This window comes from Miniopterus natalensis, chromosome 20, assembly GCF_054644295.1.
Source record: "Miniopterus natalensis isolate mMinNat1 chromosome 20, mMinNat1.hap1, whole genome shotgun sequence".
Lineage (NCBI taxonomy): Eukaryota > Metazoa > Chordata > Mammalia > Chiroptera > Miniopteridae > Miniopterus > Miniopterus natalensis.
In genome coordinates this window covers 15,959,963-15,983,636 of record NC_142100.1, presented here as the reverse complement: position 1 = coordinate 15,983,636, position 23,674 = coordinate 15,959,963, and the positions used below count along the sequence as shown (strand labels likewise).

The 23,674-nt window shown below is 38.6% G+C and overlaps 1 protein-coding gene across 1 annotated transcript in view; it reads left to right on the top strand.

Annotated features, from left to right (window-relative positions):
* The window catches only part of HORMAD2 (HORMA domain containing 2), a 62,572-nt gene extending 39,274 nt beyond the window's left edge, over positions 1-23,298 (top strand). The window contains exon 11 of the mRNA XM_016198578.2: positions 22,319-23,298. Coding sequence (XP_016054064.2) covers positions 22,319-22,423 — 105 coding nt within the window. The 3' untranslated portion in view covers positions 22,424-23,298. The remainder of the gene's footprint in view (positions 1-22,318) is intronic.
* Positions 23,299-23,674: the final 376 nt, after the last annotated feature.

Below are 23,674 nucleotides of genomic sequence, written 5' to 3'. Positions count from 1 at the left end.
GGCTCCTTGAAGGGATGGTTCTTTAGGTTAGTGTTTGAGATTTGTTCTGACCTCATGAGGGCTACTCCCAACTGCCTCTTTTCCTGATTATCTCTTGCAAACTAGTCAGGCTACAGTTTAGCCTATATCTCCAATGAATCTACCAATAACCACCCAATTTTTTCAACACAACCTCCATTGTATTTGAGAGTGCCCTTTGCCTTGAATTTCTTTCACACTCTGTTGCAAATAAGTCACTTTCCTTAGGAAAAGTTTAGGAGCAATCTGTTTTATGTCCCACTTCTACCCCCTGGTAAAATCTCTAAGCTATAGCTCTGAAGCTGGGGGTGGGGACAAGCATCTCTCTGAGTAACATTTCTGTTTTAGGAGCTGAGTATTAGGTAAAGAAGAGCATTAGTTTCAGGTCTTTTCAGCTTGATTCTCCCAGCATGGAACCACTGTCTTATGAGCAAGGGAAAGAGTGATTGGTGCCCTGGCACCCTCGGAAGTGCTTCACCCAAAGTAGAGCATTAGTCGCATCATGGGGGCTGGGTATAAGATGGGAACCCATTACTCTTGGCCATACTGACATAAAATTTATCCTCAGCAATACATAGCTAGGGCCAGGATGAGAAATGCTGATGTCTGTCCCTCTCATAAAGATAGCCTTCTTAGTGTGAGTTGGGAGAGAGGGAGCTGTGAGTTCTTTGCTGCACCAGTCTGGAGTGGAGTGGAATCTCATAGAGCGGGGAGGGTGAAGGGAGTGGTTTTGGTTCAAATACTACAGGCTTTTGTTTTTTCCAAATTTTTGTAATTTTTTTTTTTTTTTGCATAGAGTTTTCTTCATTTACTGTATGTCATTGGGACCATACCTCACTCTCCTCACAAGTCCAAAGATCGCTCATAGTTCTTGGTTGTCTGCTTATATTTAAGAGTGGAAGAACTAGAACACTCTGAGCATGTGGATGATTGTGATTGTGACCTTCATTGTAGAATGATCTGGTCAGGCCTTTGGGAGAATTCTCAAGTTCTGTGTTTTAAATTTTTTCCTCTTGGTCAGTTTCCTTAGAATCTATGTTGGCCACCAGTGTTTTGGGAGTCACATAGAGGGTTGAGGGTTTCCACATTCAGTATGCATGCTTTCATTTAATTCTCTGTTTCTGCTACCATAACCCTGCCTCAAATATGCTTTGTATCGCACTATCCAAAGACCTCTATCACCCTCTCCAGAGAATAAATTTCTGATTTTATGCCTAGGTGGGCAAGGAGCGACTGTTTGGTTCTGCAAAGCTGAGGAAGGGATCTGAGGATTCCAACCTCTTCATAAATGTCTCTCAGTTGGTCTTATTTTAGCTCCTCTACCCACCCTCTTTCTCTTCTCTTCCAAAAGTACCCGATGCTGGAAATTTCTTAGACTCATGTACATTTGGATGGCCCTTAGTTTGTGCCACTACTGGTTTAAGTTGTCAGCTATGTTACCTCTCATCCATCTGTTTTCTAGCTTCCAAAATTTCATTGCTGTTGTCTTCTCTTTTACTCTTTCTGTCCTTGGAGTTTCTGCTCTTTAAATAAATTTCTTACTGTCATCATAGTGGGGTTTGGGGAGGAAACTAATGTGTGTGTCAATCTACCATCTTTACCCAGAAGTCAGTAAATATATTTCTTTTTTTAAAAATGTCAAGAATTAGTTTATAGGACAAGCAATGAAGTTGGTCCCATTAAGTAGAAAAGCCTTCAGGTGATCCTAATTACACCTGTAATTAATGTGCTGTTTCTTTCCTTTCCTCACCAAATTTTTCACAAGATTCTTTCCATTTATTGCACCCCTCCTCACCTGTTCTTCAACTCAGAAAGCTGGTTCCTTCATTTATCTTCACATTCCTAACTACTCTCTTCAAAATAAACAATGACTTTTAATTAATTGACCTCACAGTCTTTACTCGTGGTTTCATTCTTCTTTACCTATTTTGTGATGTTGATCATATACTCTCCTTTAAATGTATCTTCTTATTCTATGATAGTGTGCTGTTCTCACTCTCTTTCCATCTGTCTTACCTGTCATCTGTTTTTCTCTGTCACTTTTCTTCCTCCTCCTCACCTTAACATCTCCAAGGTCTCTGACCATATACTCTTCAATCTCTATGTACTTTCCTTTGGAGAATCTATCCATTCTCAGGGCTTCAAGCAATCACATGTATGGTGTTAACTCCCAAATATCATATCTTGAGCCCTGACCATGCCCCAGAGCTCCAGTTTTATATCTTTAACCTTCTCTTGGGCATTTCCACTTTGATGACTCACTATTATGTCAAATCCAGTATGCTCATCTTTTTATTCACCACTGCCTTCCACCTTTCACACCCAGAACAAGTTTCCCTACCCAGTTTCCCTGCCTCTCAGCATCACCTTTATCATCTCAATGTCTTAAGTTCAGAATCCTGAAATCATTCTCCTTATTTACTCAGGTATCAAAATTCCCCCAAGGCTTCCTTTTCCAGTCTGTTCTTTCTGCCAAAACTCGAGTCCAGGCCTTCATCCTCTCACATTTGAATTACTGCCACAGCCTCCAGGCTCTCCCACGGCCTCCTGCTCTATCCCGCATACCACTGCCAGTCTAATAGTCTTTAAATATAACTTTCATCATATCACTTCCCTAATTAAAGTATCTCATGACTCCTACTTCCTACTACATCAAGTCTAAACACCTCTAACTGGCTTTCAGGCTGCTCATGATCTGGCTCTGTGTTACCTGTCTTATTTCCCACTATTACCCAACATGTTCCCCTTCCTTGTTAGGTGTTTTTTTACTGTTACGAAAACAAGCCAATTTCTGCCTCCGTATCTTAACAGATATACTTTCTCTTGCCTGGAATGCCCTTCTTCTTTCCATTGACACCAAATCATATCTGTCTCACAAGAGGATTGCCTATGCTTGCTGTGTCTTCCTCCCTGCTTTCTGTTCTCTTAACCTACTTTAATCAGGTGCTCATCCCCACCACCCCACTGGCCAATATGTAGTTCTCATTATTTTCCTATCAGTAGACACTCCCTCATTCTTTGCCACCTCAGTAAATGACACCATCATTTACCCACCTCCTCTGACTAAACCCTCAGAGCCACCCTTACGTCTTCTCCCTTGTAACCCACATCCAGTCCACCAGAAAGTCCAGTGAGCTCTCCTTTTAAAATATATTTCAAATCTGACCACTTATCACTATCTCATTGCTACCATTTTAGCCCAAATAAACAGTACTGCTGCAATGGTCTCCCTATTTTCATTTTGCCCTCACATAGTTTATTTGACATAAAGCATTGAGTCATCTTTTAAAGATATAAATCTGCTCATGACACTTTACTTTCCATGGCCTTCAAGGCCATGCCTGATCTACTCTAGGACAAGGCACTGACCCTAGCTCCTACCAATTTCCTCTCACTCCACCTCCAACTTCTCTGGCCTTTTTCTATTTCTAGAATAAGTTAAGTTTATTAATACCTCATTTACACATGGATACATTTCAGAATAATCACTAGATAGGTTTGAACAGAATCAGTGTCTTCAGTTTCATTTGAGGCTTGATTTTTTTGTCTCCTCCTTTTGTCTGCCTGTTTGGGTTTCTATGTATTAGGTAGATCTGCTAGGACTCTCAGTCTTTTTGGAGGGTCTCTGGTGCAGGCCAATGTCAGATGCAGTTTGTGACTGGCCCTGAGTACCCTATTTGTAGCTATCAACAACCCTCGTCTTGAGGTCTCCTCTGCTAGGGCTGGGTACAATTGGACAGGACCAAGATGCACACCAAAGTCTGCTTTTCCCAGGCCTGGGTCCAGAACCAGATCAGGCAGAGACTCAAAGTATTCTGAGATCTGCCTCTGCCTGCAGGCTGATTAATCTGATTCTCTTAATGAGCCTCAGGCTGTAGAAACTCCACAGGGGGGCAGCTGATTGTTAGTCTCTTAAGGAGTCTTAGGCTTTAGAAACTCCTTAGGGTAGGGTGAGAGGTTTTCCAGCAGGGTGGGGCAATTTCTTCCCCCCCCCCCCCCCCCAAGGCAAAAGCAGCAAAATGTCTGCCTAAGAAAGGTGTCCTCTGCAGTATGGGGGAATGACGCGGCACAGGAATCCAGAGGGGTGGCCTCTGAGCTCTATTTCAAGAGCCCACAACCCTTGATTCTCCTCACACAGCTCCAGTTCAATCTGCCCTCCCGTTGCTGGAGCCCAAGGTGAGTAGCTGCACATGAAACTTTGTATGTTGGCTCTTTAAGAGGGTGCCTGCTTTTCCAGCTGTCTCTTCCTGGCAGACAGAAACCTGGCTGCTTTTCACAGCCAGATGTTCTGTGGGCACCATTCTGGTGCTCTTGACTGGCCTGGGATTTAGTACTCAGAGTCCTCAGTGGGAACCCCCTACAGCTGAGATATCCCTCTGGACCTTCAGCCGCTGCCTGTGGGAGCCTGGCCAGCCCTCTCAGGCCTCCACACTTCCTACCAGTTTCTATGGGGTCTCCACTTTTCCTCCTTGGTTAAGAGGGTGCTCTCCAGCTCGCCTACGGTTGCAATTGATTATTCAGGATGGTTTTTCTATATTTTAGTTGTAATTCTAGTTTGGTCTGGGGAGAGTGTCAGTGTAGCTTCCACTCAGTCCACTGCCATCTTTAATCTCCCTCCAGGAAATTAATTTGATACATTACTACCATCTAACCCTCAGATTCCATTCAAGGTTTTCCAATTGTCCCAATAATGTCCATTATAGCATCCAGGTTAGAGCACATGCTGCATTTACTTGTTAAATTTCTTTAGCCTCCTTTTGTTTGGAATAGTTCCTCAATCTTTCTTTGATTTTCATGACTTGACATGTATATATAGAATGGGCCAGTTATTTTGTAGGAGGTCCTTCAATTTGGGCCTGTCTGATGTTTCCTCATGATTAAATTCAGGGTATGCATCTTTTTCAAGAATACCACAGAAGTGGTGCCGTGTACTCATATTCATTGCTTCCTGTCAAGTGGCACATGATTTTGATCTGTCCATTACTGATGATGCTTATTTTGGTCACTTGATTAAGGTAGTTTCTGCCAGTCTTCTCTACTTTAAAGTTACTTTTTTCCCCTTTGTAATAAATAAGTAGTTTGTAGGGAAATACTTTGAAACTATGTAAATTATCCTGTTTCTTATGAAACTTCCCATTTATTCATTATTTATTTAAATCAGTATAGACTCTGGGTGCCTATTTTATTCATTACTATTATTTATTTTGATGCTCTCACTGTCTGAGATTTTACTAGTGGGAACCCCTTCAAGTTGTGTTTGTTTGACATGTCCCACTTTCTTACATTCTGGCACAATAAGCTGTTCCAGGCTCATCCTGCATTTTCCCTGTCCCAGTTCTGGAGTCAGCCATTTCTCCAAGGTCCCCTGATTTTTTAGTGGTACCTTTTAGTCACCTAGATGTGGACTCTTTCAGTAGAGAGAGCTACAGAATATATGTATAAGCAACTCCCCACACACATACATGCAGACACACATATACATCTGTATGTCTCTATATAATAGAAGTCATGAGTTCACACATATATTGACAATTCTGAGTCAATACTATAGAAATTATTCTAGTTTTCTCACTTTGTAATTTCTCCACCAGTGAGAAACCTGGCTCCCATTATACGTAAAATATTTATTTTATCAGTCCCCTCAAATGTAACCAAACTCCCATCCTTGCCACCTTCTCCCCTCACGTATAGATATCCATCTCACCCCTCTAGGGCTCTGACTCTCCTTCCCTGGACCTCTTCCCATCTGACACTCTACTGTGGGTCAATACTTGTGAAGTACTCCTCAGTTCATTCAGCCTTTGATTCCTCATGCCAGGCCTATTCTTCTTATGGGCGCCCTTCTCACCCTGCTCAGGCTCTCACACCCCTCCATGTGGATGCCTAACTTGCTCTGTCACACCCAACACTGGCATTAGGACTAAGCTGTTCATCAAGGGATGGGAAGAGGAAGAACTAAGGTCAATATTTTATTTAGCAAAGACTTTCTAGTTAGCATAGATTTGACTACAAGTCGAGAAGGCTATAACATTTCTGTTCCCTTTCCCCTAAAAAAGCACATCAGTCAGTCTGAAATAGCATTGTAATTGGTCAAGAAGCCAAATCATATCTGAAAGAACCCAACCTAGATCAATGTAGAAACAAAACATCCAGATAAAAGATTCCTCACATTTTTTCTATCTGTTGTTCAAATACTTTAGTATTTAGACACAGCCTCAGAATCACTATTAAGTGCTAATGATTATAGGTTTATGAATCTTACATTTTGAATATGGTGGTTTCTGATGACTGAGACCCTTGGATCAAAATTAATTTTATCTTTTAAAACTGAGAAATGCAAATATTAACATTGTTGTCATTCAGTTATACCACAAGACTTTGCAAGGTAATGTCCACATTGAATTAATTGTTCTTTGAAACTTTAGAACGAAAACCTTTGCAAGATCACCCTTGATAACCATTTCACAGATTGAATTACTGATGAGGAATCAGGATGTTGCCATCAGAGAGACTACAACCCCTGAGACTACAACTTTCCCAGGGCAAAAATGCTCAAGTTTGCCTTCAAATCCTTTAAAGATATAAACTAACCATTCCAAGAAGTATCTTTCTCATTCCTAGTCTTACTTCAAATTTTCTTTGAGAAAGGCAAATTTAGTCTTTCTTCTAAATCAAGATGCGATATGACTGGACTTTTGTTTAATTCTAAGCCAAAACATTCCCAAACTCCCACTGCATTCCTGGGAAGTCCTAAATGCTATTGAAGTGCTCTCTTGGCCATGTCTCATTCTTTTAGGGAGTTGAGCACTCTCTGTCTGTACCCTCTTGGAGACCATGGAAAGGGAACATAGACTCCATGACGGCTCCAACCAGGTGGGTCAGATTAGCTTTACAGTCCACTTACGAGGCAGCTAACAACGCTTCTCTGTGGGTGTTTGAGCACACTTTACAAAACTGCTGATGACCTCATGAGCCAAAGAAAGCAGGTCTCACATTGTGGACTAAGCCTAAATATTAATACTACTTTATATTTATGTAGTGTCTTTTTTCCAAGGAGCTCCAACCTCTTTACAGACATTATGTCATTAATCCTCAAAGCATTGCTGTTTGGTACACGGCAAATATTCTCCCCCTCCCTTTTTTTTACTGTGATGGAAACTTGCAAGTCAGTGGTGGAACCCAGCCCCCTAGTTCTCAGTCTTTACACTATACCATGAAAAAACACACAGATGAATAATTTTTCAAGCTTATTGCTTCTTGGGTGGGATTTGAGAGGATGTCTCAGTTTGTATGCATTTCAATTTTCAATTTCTCTAGGTCACACGCTCTCTTTATTCATTTTAAGTTAAGCATTTTCAAGCATATATAGTTCATCTTCCACTGTTGCATTTATAGGAGCACTAGAAATTTGTAGCTGAAGTTTGAAGTGAAAGACTTTGTTACTGAATATGTAATCTCACTTATTACTCAGAGATCCCTTATAATTCTTTTTTTTAATCCTCACCTGAGGATATGTGTTTATTGATTTTAGAGGGAGGAAGAGAGAGAGAGGGAGAGAGAGAAACATGGATTGTGCCGCCCAAACTCGCCCCAACTGGGGATCAAACCTGCAACCCGAGTATGTGCCCTGACTGGGAATCGAACCTGAAACCTTTTGGTGTACAGGATAATGCTCCAACCAACTGAGCTCCCTTATACTGAGCAACCTGGCCAGGGCTCCCTTATACTTCTTATAACCCAAGATAAATTAGACTTTAAAAAAAATTCTCCATGCCAGCTCAGGGCACACTTAGAATAACCACATATTCAATTTGTATTGGGTGATTAACATGTACCATATATTGTGCCAAACATTTTCAAATACATGATCTTATTTTAAGTATGTAATATTTCATGAGAACCGTTTAGATTAAGTCTCGTGCATAGGGCAAGAGGGAAAAAAAGATACTAAGAAATATGGCCTCAGCTGCTATAATCCAAAAAAAGAAAAAGAGCTCAATTAACTTTAATTCCCTTAGTGGAAATCCCCAGTGTAAATATTTCCACAAAAAGGGAAAATGTGGGTAAATTCTGAAAACCACCAGGAATTAGCTCAATGCCCACACATACAAAAAAAACCTTAAAAGATTGGTTCTTGTAGACTCAATAATTAATGCAAAGCAGAGAAGAGAACAAAACACAGCCATATCTAATGATGACAAATATTTCTTGATTTCACTGGGTTAGATACTTCTTAATCAGAATTATTAGAACCAAGAATTACAAGCTACAGTGACATAATTTTAAACACTCACAAAATCGGTTTCATGTTTCATTTTTAAATTCTTTTATGTCAACTGTCTTGCAGTTGTCCAAATCAGGGGATGTCTGTACATTACTGAATTAGATAATGGCAGTGAAAAGAGATACTGGTGGTGGTGGTGGAGGGGCAGTGGTGTGAGGGGGGGAACCAGAAAAAAATCTTCTAAAACAAGGAGAAACTTTCAACTTTTAATCATTAAATTCTGAAAGCCTCAGAGTGAAACGTGCCAGATGCCCTGCAACAATAATTCTAGTCTACTCTGCTCTCTGGCCCAGCCTGATCTGAAATAGCCCTACACTTCTAAATAAATAGTGTTTAATTTGAAACTGAGCAGCCCTACCCCATCATGGAAAATCTTTATAGTTTGGAAAATACGTACAGTATGTCATACTTTAGGTATATAATCTAGTCATATTCTGTAGCATAGCTACACTGCAGTTTATACTCAACAACCTTGAGTTTTTAAGAAAATATATTCATAACATTCTAAATGTTTGTTTTTTCTTGTCATAGGAAATATTAGCCAAAAGGAATAGCCTGTATCCCAAGTAAAAGTTTAATGATGGGGAAATTTAGAAAGTGGTAGTCAAAAAACTGATGTTTGCCCTAGCAGCGTTACCAGGCATGGTTGTATTGATTGTAGACCACACAATTCCAGGGATACCTAGAACATAGACAACAATGCGAGTGGCGTCCCTTGGAGGTGCGCAATGCCTGGCAGCCCTGATTTTAACTAATTAGAAAAGCTTTTGAAAATGCTCATGTTTTTTCTCTGATTCACAACTGAAAACTGATTGTGACCTGCAGCAGGACTTTTATTATTTTCCTTATGTTTTTGTGTGTGTGCAAATTTCTTAGTTTTCCCTCTCCATATTGGTTCCAAAAGACTTCCCTACTTGAGCTTCAGCACACTGGTCTGGCATTCTCCCAGCTCTAGGTTTTCATGAGTCAGGGAAAACGTGTGCAGTTTGAGAAGAAGCTCGTCAGACATGTTCAACCAGCCCTGGGCTTATTTATGAAGTCCCTCCCCCATTCTCCTTCTTCCTCTGCATTCCTACATTCCTGTGTTAAATGTTGGTTTGAGTTTGTTGTTTACACATCTGTGTTCTTACTCCTTGAAACACTCTGCTGCCCATCCCTACTGTGACATCCTGCTGCTCCCATCGCCACCACAGCACTTAGCATGGTACCCATGGTAACTTGAATCTCTGCTTTCCTGACCCTCCTCTTTGACCCTTCCACTCTGATTTTCTTTTATTTCCTTTAGTCCTGAGGAAAATATGTGGTCTCTAGATGGGGAAGGTAACTGGAGGCAATGGGAAGAAAGCCCACCTCCATAGAATGAGATCAGGAGTGACCCTGCAAATGGGAGTGTTACTTGGTCAAAACCCTCTACCTCCCCATTTATTCTTAGTGTGGCCAGGCCTGCTCCAGCTTTAGTAAAACAATTTGAAGAGAATGGTACTATGAATTTTATAGCAGCTTAAGTTCCTTAGTGGTATAGTTGATTTCAAAATGAAAACAGAAAACACAGTTTCTACAAGGATGTATAAGAAACTGGTAATAGTGGTTGCTTTCTGAGGGGGATCGAGTGGCTCTGGGGTGGTAGGGAAGGTCTCACTGTACCTTTATTTTACCTTTTGAATTTCATACTATGTGACTGTATAAATAATTGAAATTAAACGGAAGCAGGCAGTTAAATAACTAGACATAAACTAAATTGATGCGATAGAAAATTCTGTTAATGATAGGAAATGATTCAAATATATTAAAAATAAAAGTAGATCAGAAAGAGAGGTGTGATTATTTTCATTTTGTTTTAGAAACTGAAAATGTTTCAGTTTGCTGGGAAAGTAATAAAAATTAAGTTTAAGTATCTGCTCCTCATGTAAAGCTTATCCTCACTCTAAACACCCAACTACTTCTCTTAAGGACTTTGTTTTCTTTTGTCTTTTTTTCTACAAATGAACTTAAGGCCAATTTAAAATGAAACTCTGACTTCTTAGCGAGTGTATCTTTGCTACTCTGCTCCCACCTTGTATGGAAGAACTATTCAGAGGATGCCAGAGTTCCTAAGTGTCATCTACTTTGCCCTCTTCTTCCTGTCAGCGAGAGTAGGAGGTTATGACCTGAGGTTTGGATATCACACGGATAGAGCTCTTCCATCTCAGGCAGTCTCATACCAGAGTGGTCTTTTTCTGTATATTTTATGGCACCTATCTCTATAGTCATTTCTGTACTTACAGTTATACTATGTTCCTTTCAACACCTGCTAAGCACTTTATGGAGACTCAGATTAAAGCAATTGACCTACATAGCAAGTCTATGAGAAGCAGGGTATCACATTTCCAATTCTGAATCTATTATCTGTTCATCTCTTTTTTGAAGAATCAGCAAACTTATGTCAAATTTAGTACATCTAATAACATCATCATGTCATTGCCTGCAGGTTTCCTCCTACATGCCACAAACCAAGAAAAAACTTTTTCATTTTTATAATTACTTCAAGTATGTGCTTGAGTGTGTTTTTATGTGTTTCATATGCCTACTTTTAGCTACCACAGAATTAATAGTTAATTACTCAGGCATTTGAAACTAGGAAAGTAACTGGCATTTTTCTATTGAAAAGTATGTAATAATATTTTTTAATATTTTATAATTGTGAAAGGTAAGCCAAATAAACATTAAGGTGTTTTTATGTTCATTTGTTACCTTTTCAGTTTACAAATAAAAATAGTTTCACAATAAAGTTTTCATCACATTGAAATAAAGGAAAACAAAGAGTTGAAGTAGTATGTTAAGTATGTTGATTATAAGCATATTAAGTAATAAAAGACAATTTTAATAGAATTAATAAGCAAATTAATGTGGAACTTTATATTTTTAATTTTAACTTTAATTATACAAATTACACATGACTACATTTTCACAATTTAAAAATTACCAATAAAGATATTTTATATCTTTGTATTTAACACACATACACACACACACACACACACACACACACACACATGCATATAAGATGTGCTGTCCAATATGGTAACCACTAGCTACATGTGGCTATTTAGAACTTGAAATGTGGCTAATTTGAGTTGAGATATGCTGTAAGTGTAAAATATACACTGGATTGTGAAGATGTAGTAAGGAAAAAGAGAATATAAACTATCTCAATAATTTTTATATTGACTACATATTGAAATGATAATCTTTTTATATATTGGATTAAATAAGAACAATTATTAAAATTTAACTTTAGCCCAGCCAGCATGGCTAAGTGGTTGAGCATTGACTTAGAATCCAGGAGATTGAGGTTCAATTCCTGGTCAGGTCACATGCCCGGGTTGCAGGCTCAGTCCCCAGTAGGTGGTGTGCAGGAGGCAGCCATTCAGTGACTCTCTCATCATTGATGTTTCTGTCTTCCTCTCTCTTTTCCTCTCTCTGAAATCAATAAAGATATATTTTTTTAAATTTTAATTTTATTTGTTTCTTTTCCCTTTTAAAAATATATCTACAAGAAAATTTAAAATTATATGTGTGGCTTGTAATTGTGTCTTACATTGTATTCCTATTGGACAACACTATATATTATATGTGCATATATATAATGTATATACATATATACACTTACATATGTGCAGATATTTGATTGTGGACATTTTAAAAGATAAATATGACAATACTGTCTTCTGAAACTTGCTTTTTTCACTTAACATATATCTTGGAGATTTTTCCTTGTCAGTATATTTATATCAACCTCATTCTTTTAAACTACTGCATAGTATTCTTTAGTAGTAAAGTACTCTGGTTTATTTCAATTTTCTGCTATTACTGGAACATTTAAGTTGTTTTTGCTTTTCCTTAGGAATATTACTTCAGGGGATGTCCTTGAACATGACTCTTTGTGTGCATATGGGAACATTTCTCTGGAGTAGATGCTTAGGGGTCTGAAGATATGTACATTTGAAGTTTTGTAGATTGTCCAGAGTGCTCTGTTCAAAGACTGTACCACTACGGGAAATACCTTTTTTATTGTGTGCCACTTTTATTTTTACTTTTTTATTGTAGTAAAATATACAAAACATAAACTTTATCATTTTAACTTTTTTTTTTTTTTTAATCTTCATCTGAGGATATTTTTTCCATTGCTTTTCAGAGAGTGTAAGGGAGGGAGGGAGTGGGAGAGAGACAAAGAGAGAGAGAGGGAGAGAGAGAGAGAAGCATTGATGTGAGAGAGACACATCGACTAGTTGCCTCCTGCATGCACCCCGACTGGGGGCAGGGAGCAAACCCCCAACCCAGGTACGTGCCCTTGACTGGGAATTGAACCCTCGACATTTTGGTGTGCTGGCCGATGCTGTAACCATTCTGAGCCACACCGCCAGGGAATTTTAACTATTTTTAAGTGTACAGTTTGGTGGCAGTAAGTACATTCACATTGTTGTGCAACCATTACCACCATCCATCTCCAGAACTTTTTTTATTTCCTCAAACTGAAACTCCATACCCATTAAACACCAACTCCCCATCTGTCCCCCTAGCCCTGGACAACCACCCTTCTACTTTCTGTCTCTATGAATTTGACTATTCCAAGTACCTCATATAAATGAAATCATACAATAGTTGTCCTTTTGTGCTTGGCTGATTTCACTTATAATGTCCTCAAGGGTCATCCATGTTGTAGCATGTGTCAGAATTTCCTTTCTTTTTAAGACCAAATAATATTCCATTGTATGCATATACCACAGTTTGTTTATCCACTCATCCATTGATGGACATTTGGGTTGCTTCCACCTTTTGACTATTGTGAATTATACTGCTGTTAACATAGGTGTATAAATATCTGTTCAAGTTCCTGATTTCATTTCTTTTGGGTATATACCTAGAAGTAGAATTGCTAGATCATATGGTAATTCTGTTTTTAATTTTATAAGGAGCTGCCATACTGTTTTCCATAGCAGCTGTTCCATTTTACATTCCTACCAGCAATGCACAAGGATTTTGATTTCTTCACATCCCCAATATATTTTTAAAAAATATATCTTTATTGATTTCAGAGAGAGGAAAGGAGAGGGAGAGAGAGATAGAAGCATCAATGATGAGAGGTCATTGATCAAGCCCGCAGCCCGGACATGTGCCCTGACCGGGAATCGAACCCTGATCGCCTGGATCCCAGGTCGACACTCAACCGCTGAGCTACGCCCAGCGGGGCCATCCCTAATATTAAAAAAAAAAAAGCCATCCTAATGGGTGTGAAGTGATATCTCATGTTTTTTTAATTTATTTGCATTTCCCTAATGATTAGTGATGTTGACAATCTTTTCATTTGCTTTTCGGCCATTTGTATACCTTCTTTAAAGAAATGCCTATTCAAGTCCTTTGCCCAGCTTTTAATCAGGCTGTTTTTTGTTGTTGATTTGTAGGAGTTCTTTATGTATTATGGATATTAGTCTCTTATCAGATATATGATTTGCAAATATTTCATCTTACTCCATGGGTTGTCTATTCAACGTCTTGGTAGTGTCCTTTGATGCACAAAAGTTTTTAACTTTGATTAAGTCCAAGTTATCTGTTTTTTCTTCTGTTGCTTGTGTTTTTAGTGTTCCATCTAAGAAATCCTTGCCAAATCCTATGTCATAAAACTTTCCCCTATGCTTTCTTCTATGAGTTTTATAGTTTTGGCTCTTATGTTTAGGCCTTTGATCCATTTTGAGTTAGTTTTCACATGTGGTGTAAGGGTCCAACTTCATTCTTTTGCATGTGGATAGCCAGTTTCCTAACACTATTTGCTGAAAAGACTTTCATTTCCCCATTGAGTGTTCTTGACACCCTTGTCATTTGACCATATAAGTGAGGGTTTATTTCTGGGCTCTTTGTTCTATCCCTTAATCTATATGCCTGTCTTTATGCCAGTACCACATGTTTTGTTTACTATTGCTTTGTAGTAAATCAGGAAGAAATTAGGAAGGGTAAGGCCTCTAATTTTGTTATTTTTCAAGATTGTTTTGGAATTTCAGGGTCCCTTGAGCTTCTATATGAACTTTAAAATGTATTTTTCTATTTTTGCAAGAAAAATGTCATTAGGATTTTGACAGGAATTATATTGAATCTATAGATTGCTTTGGATAGTACTGACATCTTAATATTAAGTCTTCCAACTTAGAAACATGGGCTGTCTTTCCATGGTTTTATCATTTTATATCTTGCTAAGAAGGTCTTCTCAGTGCTAAAGTTATAAATAAATTTTGTCTATATTTTCTTCTAATATGTTTATATATTTGCTTTTTACATCTAGCTCCTTAAACTAGCTGGGATTTTGTTTTTTTCCCAGTGTGAGAACATTTTCCCATTGTGTTGGTACCACTTGAATTGTCTGCCTTTTCCCTGCTAATTTTAATGCCACTTTTATCATAAATTAAAAACCCATAGATACATAGATTTGTTTTTAGACTGCTATTCTGTTTCACTGATCCATATGTCTATTTGTCTTACTGCTATCATGCTTTAATTACTGTAGCTTTATATTATAATTTGTTATCTGAAAGAGCAACTCTTCCTCCCTCATAGTTCTTTTTTTTCTTTCTGTGTTTTTAAGATTTTCCTGTACATTTTCTCTTCTAGGTGACTATTAGAGTCAACTTTAAAGTTTCAACAGACATATTATTGGAATTTTGATTTGGATTGCATTGACTTGATAAAATAATCTTAGGAAAATGGACATTTTTATAATAACAAGTTTTCATTTTGAGAAAAAAGTATTTCTAAGTTTCTATATTTCCATTATCACTATGGTCCCTAAGAAACTTTATGTTTACTTGGATTATACCCAGATTGCTGCCATAAAGCATTTCTGTCCAACTGAACTTTCTATGATGATGAAAATATTCTATATCTGTGATATCTAATATTGAACACTTGAGTTGAACACTTACATGTGGCTATTGAACACTTGAAATGTGATTAATGCAACTGAGGAACTGAATTTTAAATTGTATTTAATTTTGATTAATTTAAATTTACATGGTTACATGTGGCTAATGGCTACCATAATAGACAGTGCAACTTTAGGATATATGAATAACTGTGTAATTGAACTCTTTTGTAGACGGTAAAAGTAGGTAGTAAAATAATTATTGATACCTACTGTGTGAAAGACACTGTGTAAGGCATTATAGAGAGTCTAAAGACCATAATATTAAATACAAATGAATCCCTAAAGAACTTAAAACTAAGTCCCAGGTAAAGGACAAATTGTTTAAAAATATTTATGCTGTCAATTACAAAAATGTGCTGTGGGAATTTGCTCAAGAAAGCAAGTTCATATATGATTAAAGGAGCAGAAAAGGCTTTGTGGATTAAAGTCTTTTAGAGATTGATCTTGAAGGAATTATTAAACATTTAAAATTAGCAAGTAATAAGATATTTTTGTTTTCTGAACTGTGGAGGAAATGAAGAGAGAAAGGAATGAGGTGTGTTTGGGGAATGTAACTGTATTAGTTTCCTAGGGCTTCTGTAACAAAGTACCAAATATTCAATGGCTTAAAACACCAGAAATGTATCCTCTCACCAGAGGCTGGAAGTCCAAAGTCTATGTCCCCAGGCTGCAGTCGAGGTGTAGGCAGAGCCATACTCCCTCTAGGGAAGGCTTTAGGGAAGATTCTGTTCTTTGCCTCTTCCAGCTTCAGGTGGCTGCTGGCATTCCTTGGCTTGTGGCTACATCACCCCAGTCTGTTTTGGTGGTCACATTGAAAAATGGTGCCCCATTTTTCAGTTTACCACAACAATCCAGTTTGGCTGGAATATGGAATACCTGAGGCAGTCGGAATGGTAACAGTCATCAGTCACTGAATGACTTGTATGTGTGTGATGTTGTACCAGGTGCTCTATCTGTGCTATTCCATTTACTCATTTAAGAACTCTGTGTAGGCATTAGGGGATGAGAGAGGAATCTAAAGTGACTATGTTTTTGACCTTTGATTACTGGGAAATGGTGATTAACACAAATTGAAAAGTCAGAGGAAAAATTGGTTACAAAGGGAAAAAAATGAACTTGGCCTTGGTTGTGTTTAGTTTGAGGTCCCAGTAGGTTATGCCCCAAAAGGGTCAACCCCAGATAAAAGCTAATGAACCCTTCATAGAGTTCTGATGGCCTCACCTGTAATTTCCTATCATTGTTTTCCTCTTTGGGTTGAAGGGGTAAATTATGAGGAACACTACATTTCAAATCAGGAGGTCTGGGTTCAAGACTTCCACTTAATAAATATGTGAACTGGACAAATTATTTCACTTTTCTGAGCTTCAGTTTCCACATCTATAAGAGAGGAATAAAACCTCCTTCCTTCCTTCACTGTTATTGTGAAGACTAAGTGAGATAGCATTTGTGACGTTCTTAGCACAGTGTATGATCTGTTGTAAGCATTCAAATGTTTGTAAAAACAACAAAAATTTTACTATGTCAAATTTAAATTTTAATTTTGAAGGTATTATTACTTAAAGCTATCTGGATCTTAAGCAACAGTTAACATTAATTTCAAAAGTCTATTATTGACTCCCTTTTCCATTGTCCATAATTTCACCACATAAGTGTCTTAAGCATCATCCAAGACCAATTCCTTCTCTTTCTAAGCTAATAACCTAAACTCTACTTCATAGAAGTAATTAAGGTCATCAAGTATGAATCATTCTATTTCTGGCCCCCATATTTAAAGATATACTTATATTTATATTCACTTTTATCTTCTCCTTTCCAGACCTCAAGTAATATCACATCTCTTGTCCAAAGTGAATTCATCTTTCTATATGTGCTCTTGATGCAGTTTCCTCCATCCTGAGTTCCAGGACAAATAGTCAATGCCATGGTGGACATCTTTATTTGGATGTCTCACCTCCAATTCAAAATCTTAAAACAGAGTCAAATATTTTCTCCCTACCCTCCCCAATATGTTCGTATCACCCACCCTCTCAGTTTTCTTTGTTTCCCATCTGGGCCAATGACATTTCCAGAAAAGTGAGAAATTTTTGTCACTTTTTACTCCTTTCTTTCCTTTGCCATCCCTGTTCCCATTCCAGTTAATGATCAAGTCATATTAGGCTTTGTGTTCAGGCGTTCGTTCTGTCTCTTCTCAGCCCCCTGCCTTATTAATCCTCTCCTCTCTAACCTCACTGCTGCTCTTGTTCTGCTCAGAAATGTTTCTTGTCTCAGCCTCTCCAGCCCATTCTCACACCGCTGCCATAGGGACCTTTCAAAAACAAACATGCTCTTAGAACCCTTCGGTGGCACCCCATTACAGTACAAAGCCCAAACTTCAGAGAATGACAGTGCCCTTCCTGTTAGTCCCACTGAACTAGTTCCAATTCTCCAGAGATATTTTGCTTTATATCCCTGTACCTGTGCTCCTTTTGTCTGGAATGTTCTGTCTGCAACCTCAGTCCCTAATGCCACTTGCCTGGTGAATGTCTGCTCATCTTGCACTACCTAGTTCAAGCTTCACAACTCCTTTGAAGCCTTGCCAGGTCTCCCCAGGAAGAACTGATAAGATCTTTTTGGAACCTTTGCTTTACCCTATACGAGACTCTCTCATTTCATCTGCAGCCAGTTTGTTTCTCCCACCAGGCCCTCTTTGAGGACGTGAGTGTGTCTTAATCAGCTTAGTGTCTATAGTGTTTATTAGCGCAGTGTCTGGCACAGAGAAGGTGCTCAAAAACATTTGTTGAATAAATGAATTGATTATAGAACTTTTAAAGCCATATGATGCCTTAGAAAATATAGAGGAAGAATTGATATAATAATAATTTTTGAAGATTAATGGAAATATGTGGTTATGACTCTAAGGTGAATACATATTTACCCCTTAAATAGAGATAGCCATGGTCAAGAACCCTGGTCATAAACTACAAAAAATCAAGAATGTAAATGAATGGGCAAATATCATTAATCCCAGTAAAACATGAGACACTTCCCAACATACCAGAGAGCTCGCAGCTCCACTGGAGTTGGAGATAAGTGTTCTCTTTTAAGCATTTGATTTCTTACTGCTCATTCATCACATATTAACATAAACTACATTTATGCTAATAGCATGTATTTTATAATTGCTGTTGATCTACCTTTCATTGTGCAAAAAAGGTAAACGTCAAGGGAAAAGACTCAAACTAACATCACTGCTATAGCAACTTACTTATGGGGGCACAGACCCTCTCTGAACTATACAATTTCTTGATCTGGAAACTTCCAAATCCAAAGATTCCATACTTAACACTTGGTTATAAATCTGTACTGGTAAGGAACTGGTTTTCTAAAGAGAAACCATTTTGCCAGATTTGACCTGGCAAATAATTTTGAAGTAAGCTAAACTCACTGCACTTTTACCCCCCACACATAAAGTCCATAAGATATTTCCTGGTTGTCTGAGGCTGCCCCTGCTCCCTGCCTTGGTTCCCCACACAGATATAGTTCTTAATGCAAAGTAAGTACTGTACCCTGACTGCTCTTTCTATATGGAAACATATCTGTTTTCTTTCCAAAGCCTGTGAGGCCCTGCTTTCAGCAGCCTGCCACTTGGAAGCCATTTGATAAGTTAACTTGCACTATCATATTGAATTTACATTTTTAACAGAGATGAGTTAGATACATAACACCTCACCCTAAGAGCCATTCCCCCTTGACTTTTATAAAACTTTGTATACTAGCTGTCTCAGTTTTTAAATATATTTTAATCACTGTCTTCAACTGACTTCAAGATGACTTCTGCCCCTACCAAACCATTGCACCTAGTAATCTCCAGTGGCTAAATCAAGTGGACATAGTTCAGTTCTCATCTTCCTCGACCTCTTAGCAACACCTGGAACTACTGACCACCACCATCACCTCTTTTATTTTCTCTGCTCCCTCTTCTTAACACTCTCTTCCCTTGACTTTCTTTATACAACAATCTGCTAGTCTCCTTTTATCTCTTTCTCATCTCCTTTGTTGGCTCATCTTCCACCTAATCTCTAAATGTTGGAGTTCCTTAGGCTATGTCCTGGCCCCTTTCCCTTCTCACGCTCTGATCTCTCAATAAGCAAACTCTTCCACACCCATGGCATTAATTAGCCTCCATATCCTGATGACTCTCAGATTTACATCTCCAACCCAGACCTCTCTCCTGAGCTCTAGACTTTCATATACAGCAGCCTATTCAATATGTCCACTTGGAGTTTCACGGATACTCCAACCTCAACAGATTCAAAACACACATTGTATTTTACGTGAGAGAACAGTATCTCCATCTATGAAGTTAGCTAAACCAGAAACTGGGAGTCATTATTGACATACCTGCCTCTCCTTTATATCATCACAGGCAATTGACCATCCTTCTGACTCTACCTTCTAAATATTTCTCACTGTTGACTTCTCTCTATCTGCACTGCCACCCAAGTTATCACCTGACTACTACAATGGCATGACTCATCATCCTGCATCCACTTGATGCCCCCAGTACCTTTCTACACTGCTGGCAGAGTGCTCTTTGAAGATGCATTCATTCATTGAAAAATATTTATTGAGCCCCTACTATGTGCAATTTGTGACCAAGACTGTCATGTCCCTGATCTCTTATAACTCTATTTAAGAGCATATGATTGGGCCCAGGACAGTGTGGCTCAGTAGGTTGGAGCATTTTCCCGTATACCAAAAGGTTGCTAGTTTGATTCCTGGTCAGGGCACATACCTAGGCTACAGGTTTGATCCTTGGTTGGGGAGTGTATGGGAGGCAACCGATCATTGTGTCTGTCTCTCTCACATCGATGATTCTCTCTCTCTCCCTTCCACTCTCTCCGAAAAGCAATGGAAAAAATATCCTCAGGTGAGGATTAAAAAAAGAAAGAAAGAAAGTGTCTCTTTAGGGCTTTTTTCAGATACTCTACTGAGGCTCTGTTGGTAAGTGGATCATAGTAGCCTCTTGTTAGTTGGTATACAAGAAACACTTTAAAATGTATCTGTTTAAAATATAATATGACATTCATTAGAAATCACTTGATGGTCTTCCATGTTGCTCACATCACCAGGTAATCTGTCTAGCTTGCCTGATCACTGGCTCTTTGCTTGCCTGGTTGGCTTTGGCATCAAATATGCAAACTCAGTCCCCTGGAATACACCTGAAAAACGTTTCTTCGTATGGATAAATTTGTTGGTTTATATAGTTCATGTAGCTTATTCATCTATGTTAGAAAGTGTCCCCTGACTGATCATACATTTGCTTTTGAACCCACTAGTTTTCTGTAAATTATTGAGAGTTCCCAGGCCTCACTGGTTTCCTGGACATTGTATACATTATTTAAAATGTTGCCATTAACACACTGCAATAAAATTATAGTTCTGAAACTTGTAATAAAATTCTGGTTTACTTTTGAGCAAAGAAGAAAAAGAGAAAAAACTATTAAACCATCAGGTCAACTTGTCATTTGAGGATTTGTATATCCATTTTCTTTTCTTCTCAGTGTACCCAGACTTGATAGAAGTAAGGATAATTTCATTGAATGAAAAGAACCCCCAAGCAATATTTCTAGGAAAGTGAGTCTTACTAAGCATTTTTTTCTTACAGTCACACTGTAACAAATAAGGAAGTTGGTTTTGGTGCTTTGGATTTTTATGTTGCTTTAAAAAGACCATTAGAGCAGACCGTTTCAAACTTTTACATATCTAAGCAAACCAGTTATTTGGTGAGCAGCTCTATTTATTTTCTCAGTTTTATTGTTTTATATAGTCATTGTCTTAGTTTAAGCCGAAGGGAATTTGTGGTTTCTGAGATCAGAATTTCAACTGCTTTCTAAAACTAAAAGTGAGTGATTAAATTAACCATTTGTAGACCCAATCTTTGATTCTAAATGGCACTTAAATGTTTTTTGACATTCCCAGTATGTTGTAGTAATAATGTATCAATAATAATAATAACAACCTGTTTCTATAACAACAACAAAAGGATAATGTTGAAACCTCTACTAAATATTCTGACAAGTCTTTCTTAAAAATACTTATCTTGCCCTAGCGTGACAGCCCGGCCCTCGGACTGAAGGGTCACGGGTTTGATTCCAGTCAGGGGCACATATCTCAGTTGCAGGCTCCATCCCTGGCCACAGCCAGGGCGCACGCAGGAGGCACCCAATCAGTGTGTCTCTCTGATGTGTCTCACATAATTGTCCCTCTCTCTCTGTCTCCCTCCCTTCAATGGAAAAAATATCCTCGGGTGAGGATTAACAACAACAACAACAAAAACTACTTATCCTATTCTATTTTTCTACCAAAGAAAGAACAGAGGACATGGGAAAACCTTTCCTCCCATCTAGTGGCTAGAAAATATAAAAATGTCCTCTATGTGTTTCCTGGAATTCCAGGTATCAGAGATTGTCTGACAGATTACAATACATCTAGTTGTTCATTCAGTTAAGCAAAAATAAGCTCTAAAATCTTTACCAAAGCTGAGCCCAATGGAGAATTAGATACCTACGATGACTCATTAATCAACTTCCCTTTAATCAATAACATCCACTTCTTTTCAAGAAGAAAGAAGGGCCATGGTCCTTCCTGATTCATTAGTCTGAACCTATGATAGAGAAGATAAGGCTGTATGTTTCTGCTAACTGAAATTGGGACTTAAATTGTATTTGCCTCTAAAGCAATCAGTGCCCTAGATCTCTCCTGACCCTTAATTGCTCCTTGTTGGCCTCACACCTTAACAACTCTTCCCTCAAGAGTTGGATGTGCTGAATTCACTAAAGAGAGCCAAGAAATTGTCCCTGAGACTGGCTGCCTCCAGGGGACCTCAGCTCCTGAAACTTGGAATGCCAGACTCTGATACTGGCAGCAGGGCCTCTGTGCAGGGCCAAACCAGCCCACAGGAAAGCAGGTTTGGATCCGTTATGCAGCTATAAGGATTAATACTTGGTCTACCTGTCTTGCATATGCCTTTGCAGGCATCAAAATCTTTGCTGAATTGTGCCTCTCTCTGGTGATTCTCACAGATTCAAAGAACGAGTATCGCACACAGTCAGCAAAGTTCTGAGAGCACCAGGAAGAAGAGGAAGGTCAGCGAGCCAGTGAAACTCTTCATCCCTGACAGAAAATGAAAGTTAGATGCCTTTGCTACATTTACTCTAAAGTAATTTTGTTTTGCAGCAGGACACATGAAGTGTCTTAGTAGGAAAGTAAGTCTCTATCATCAAAACCTTTTACTAAATTTGTTGTTCAACGTATTTAGTCAGTTTACTAAGTGGTAAATTACTAGGTAGTACATGTGTTCACCTTGCCACAAGGAAACATGGTCACCAGGGCTGCCTTGGGATAGCATTACTTCAAAACTGATTTAGAGATGAGACACCCTTCATATTTATAAAAGAACCACAGCAGCTATTGTGTGAAGAAATAAGCTGTTGTTCTCAAAGGAAAGAGGGTTTTCTTTGCATAATTAAACTCCCCGGGTATTTAGACTACGGTGAAATGTTTTAACTTGTTGTAACCTGTGTGCTGGAATCCCTCTATAGCTTTATTAGAATTCCCACAGAATTGCATAGGATGTACGTGGTAGTGCTTATCCAGGTGTGATTTTTGTGTTAACTTCAATCACGAGGCTGAACAGCTAAGTGTTGGACTGAAATGCACTCTCCTTGTAAAGTTCTTCATGTCTGGCCCTAGGCCCTGAGCTGTTGGCCAACCCGAGACTGGGAGAGAGGCTGCCATGCAGCAGCCTGACTCCCTTTGTAAGGCCCATGTTGAATGCTTCCCAACAGGCCTTCAGTTTACACGTCAGTCTGTAACGTGTGGATGATGTTGCTAGTTCCCTCCGTTTTCTGGAAGAATTTTGCTAGACTTAATGAATTATAAAGGACTTAAAGTGTTATTTTTGTTATTTATGTAACATGGAATTTAATAAGTTAATTCAAATGGATAGAACCAATAAATGAAATGTTAAGCTTTCTGGTTAAATAAACCAAAATGCAAGGTATTTTTTTGCTCGGCTTTTCTCCTTCACTTAGATTAATGTTTCTCCAAGTGCAGTAAGAACATCAGCACATGGAGTGCTTGTTAAAATGCAGTTTACAAGGCCTCCTTCATTTCTACTGAATCAAAATCTCAGGGGATGGGGCCCTATGAAAAACTCCCCAGATTCTAATGCACACAAAGGATTGAAAATATGTAATCTTTGACCAAGGCTAATAGGGGAATCTCTGGGGCCAGACATGCACTTTAGCTAAAAGAAGGCTGTGTTATCATAAGAGGAAAATCTGAGGGAGACTGCCTGTCCAGCATCCCCCTTTGCCAGACTCTCATCCATTTCCGACTTGCTACAGACTGGGTTCTTGAAGTGGGCTGTACACCAG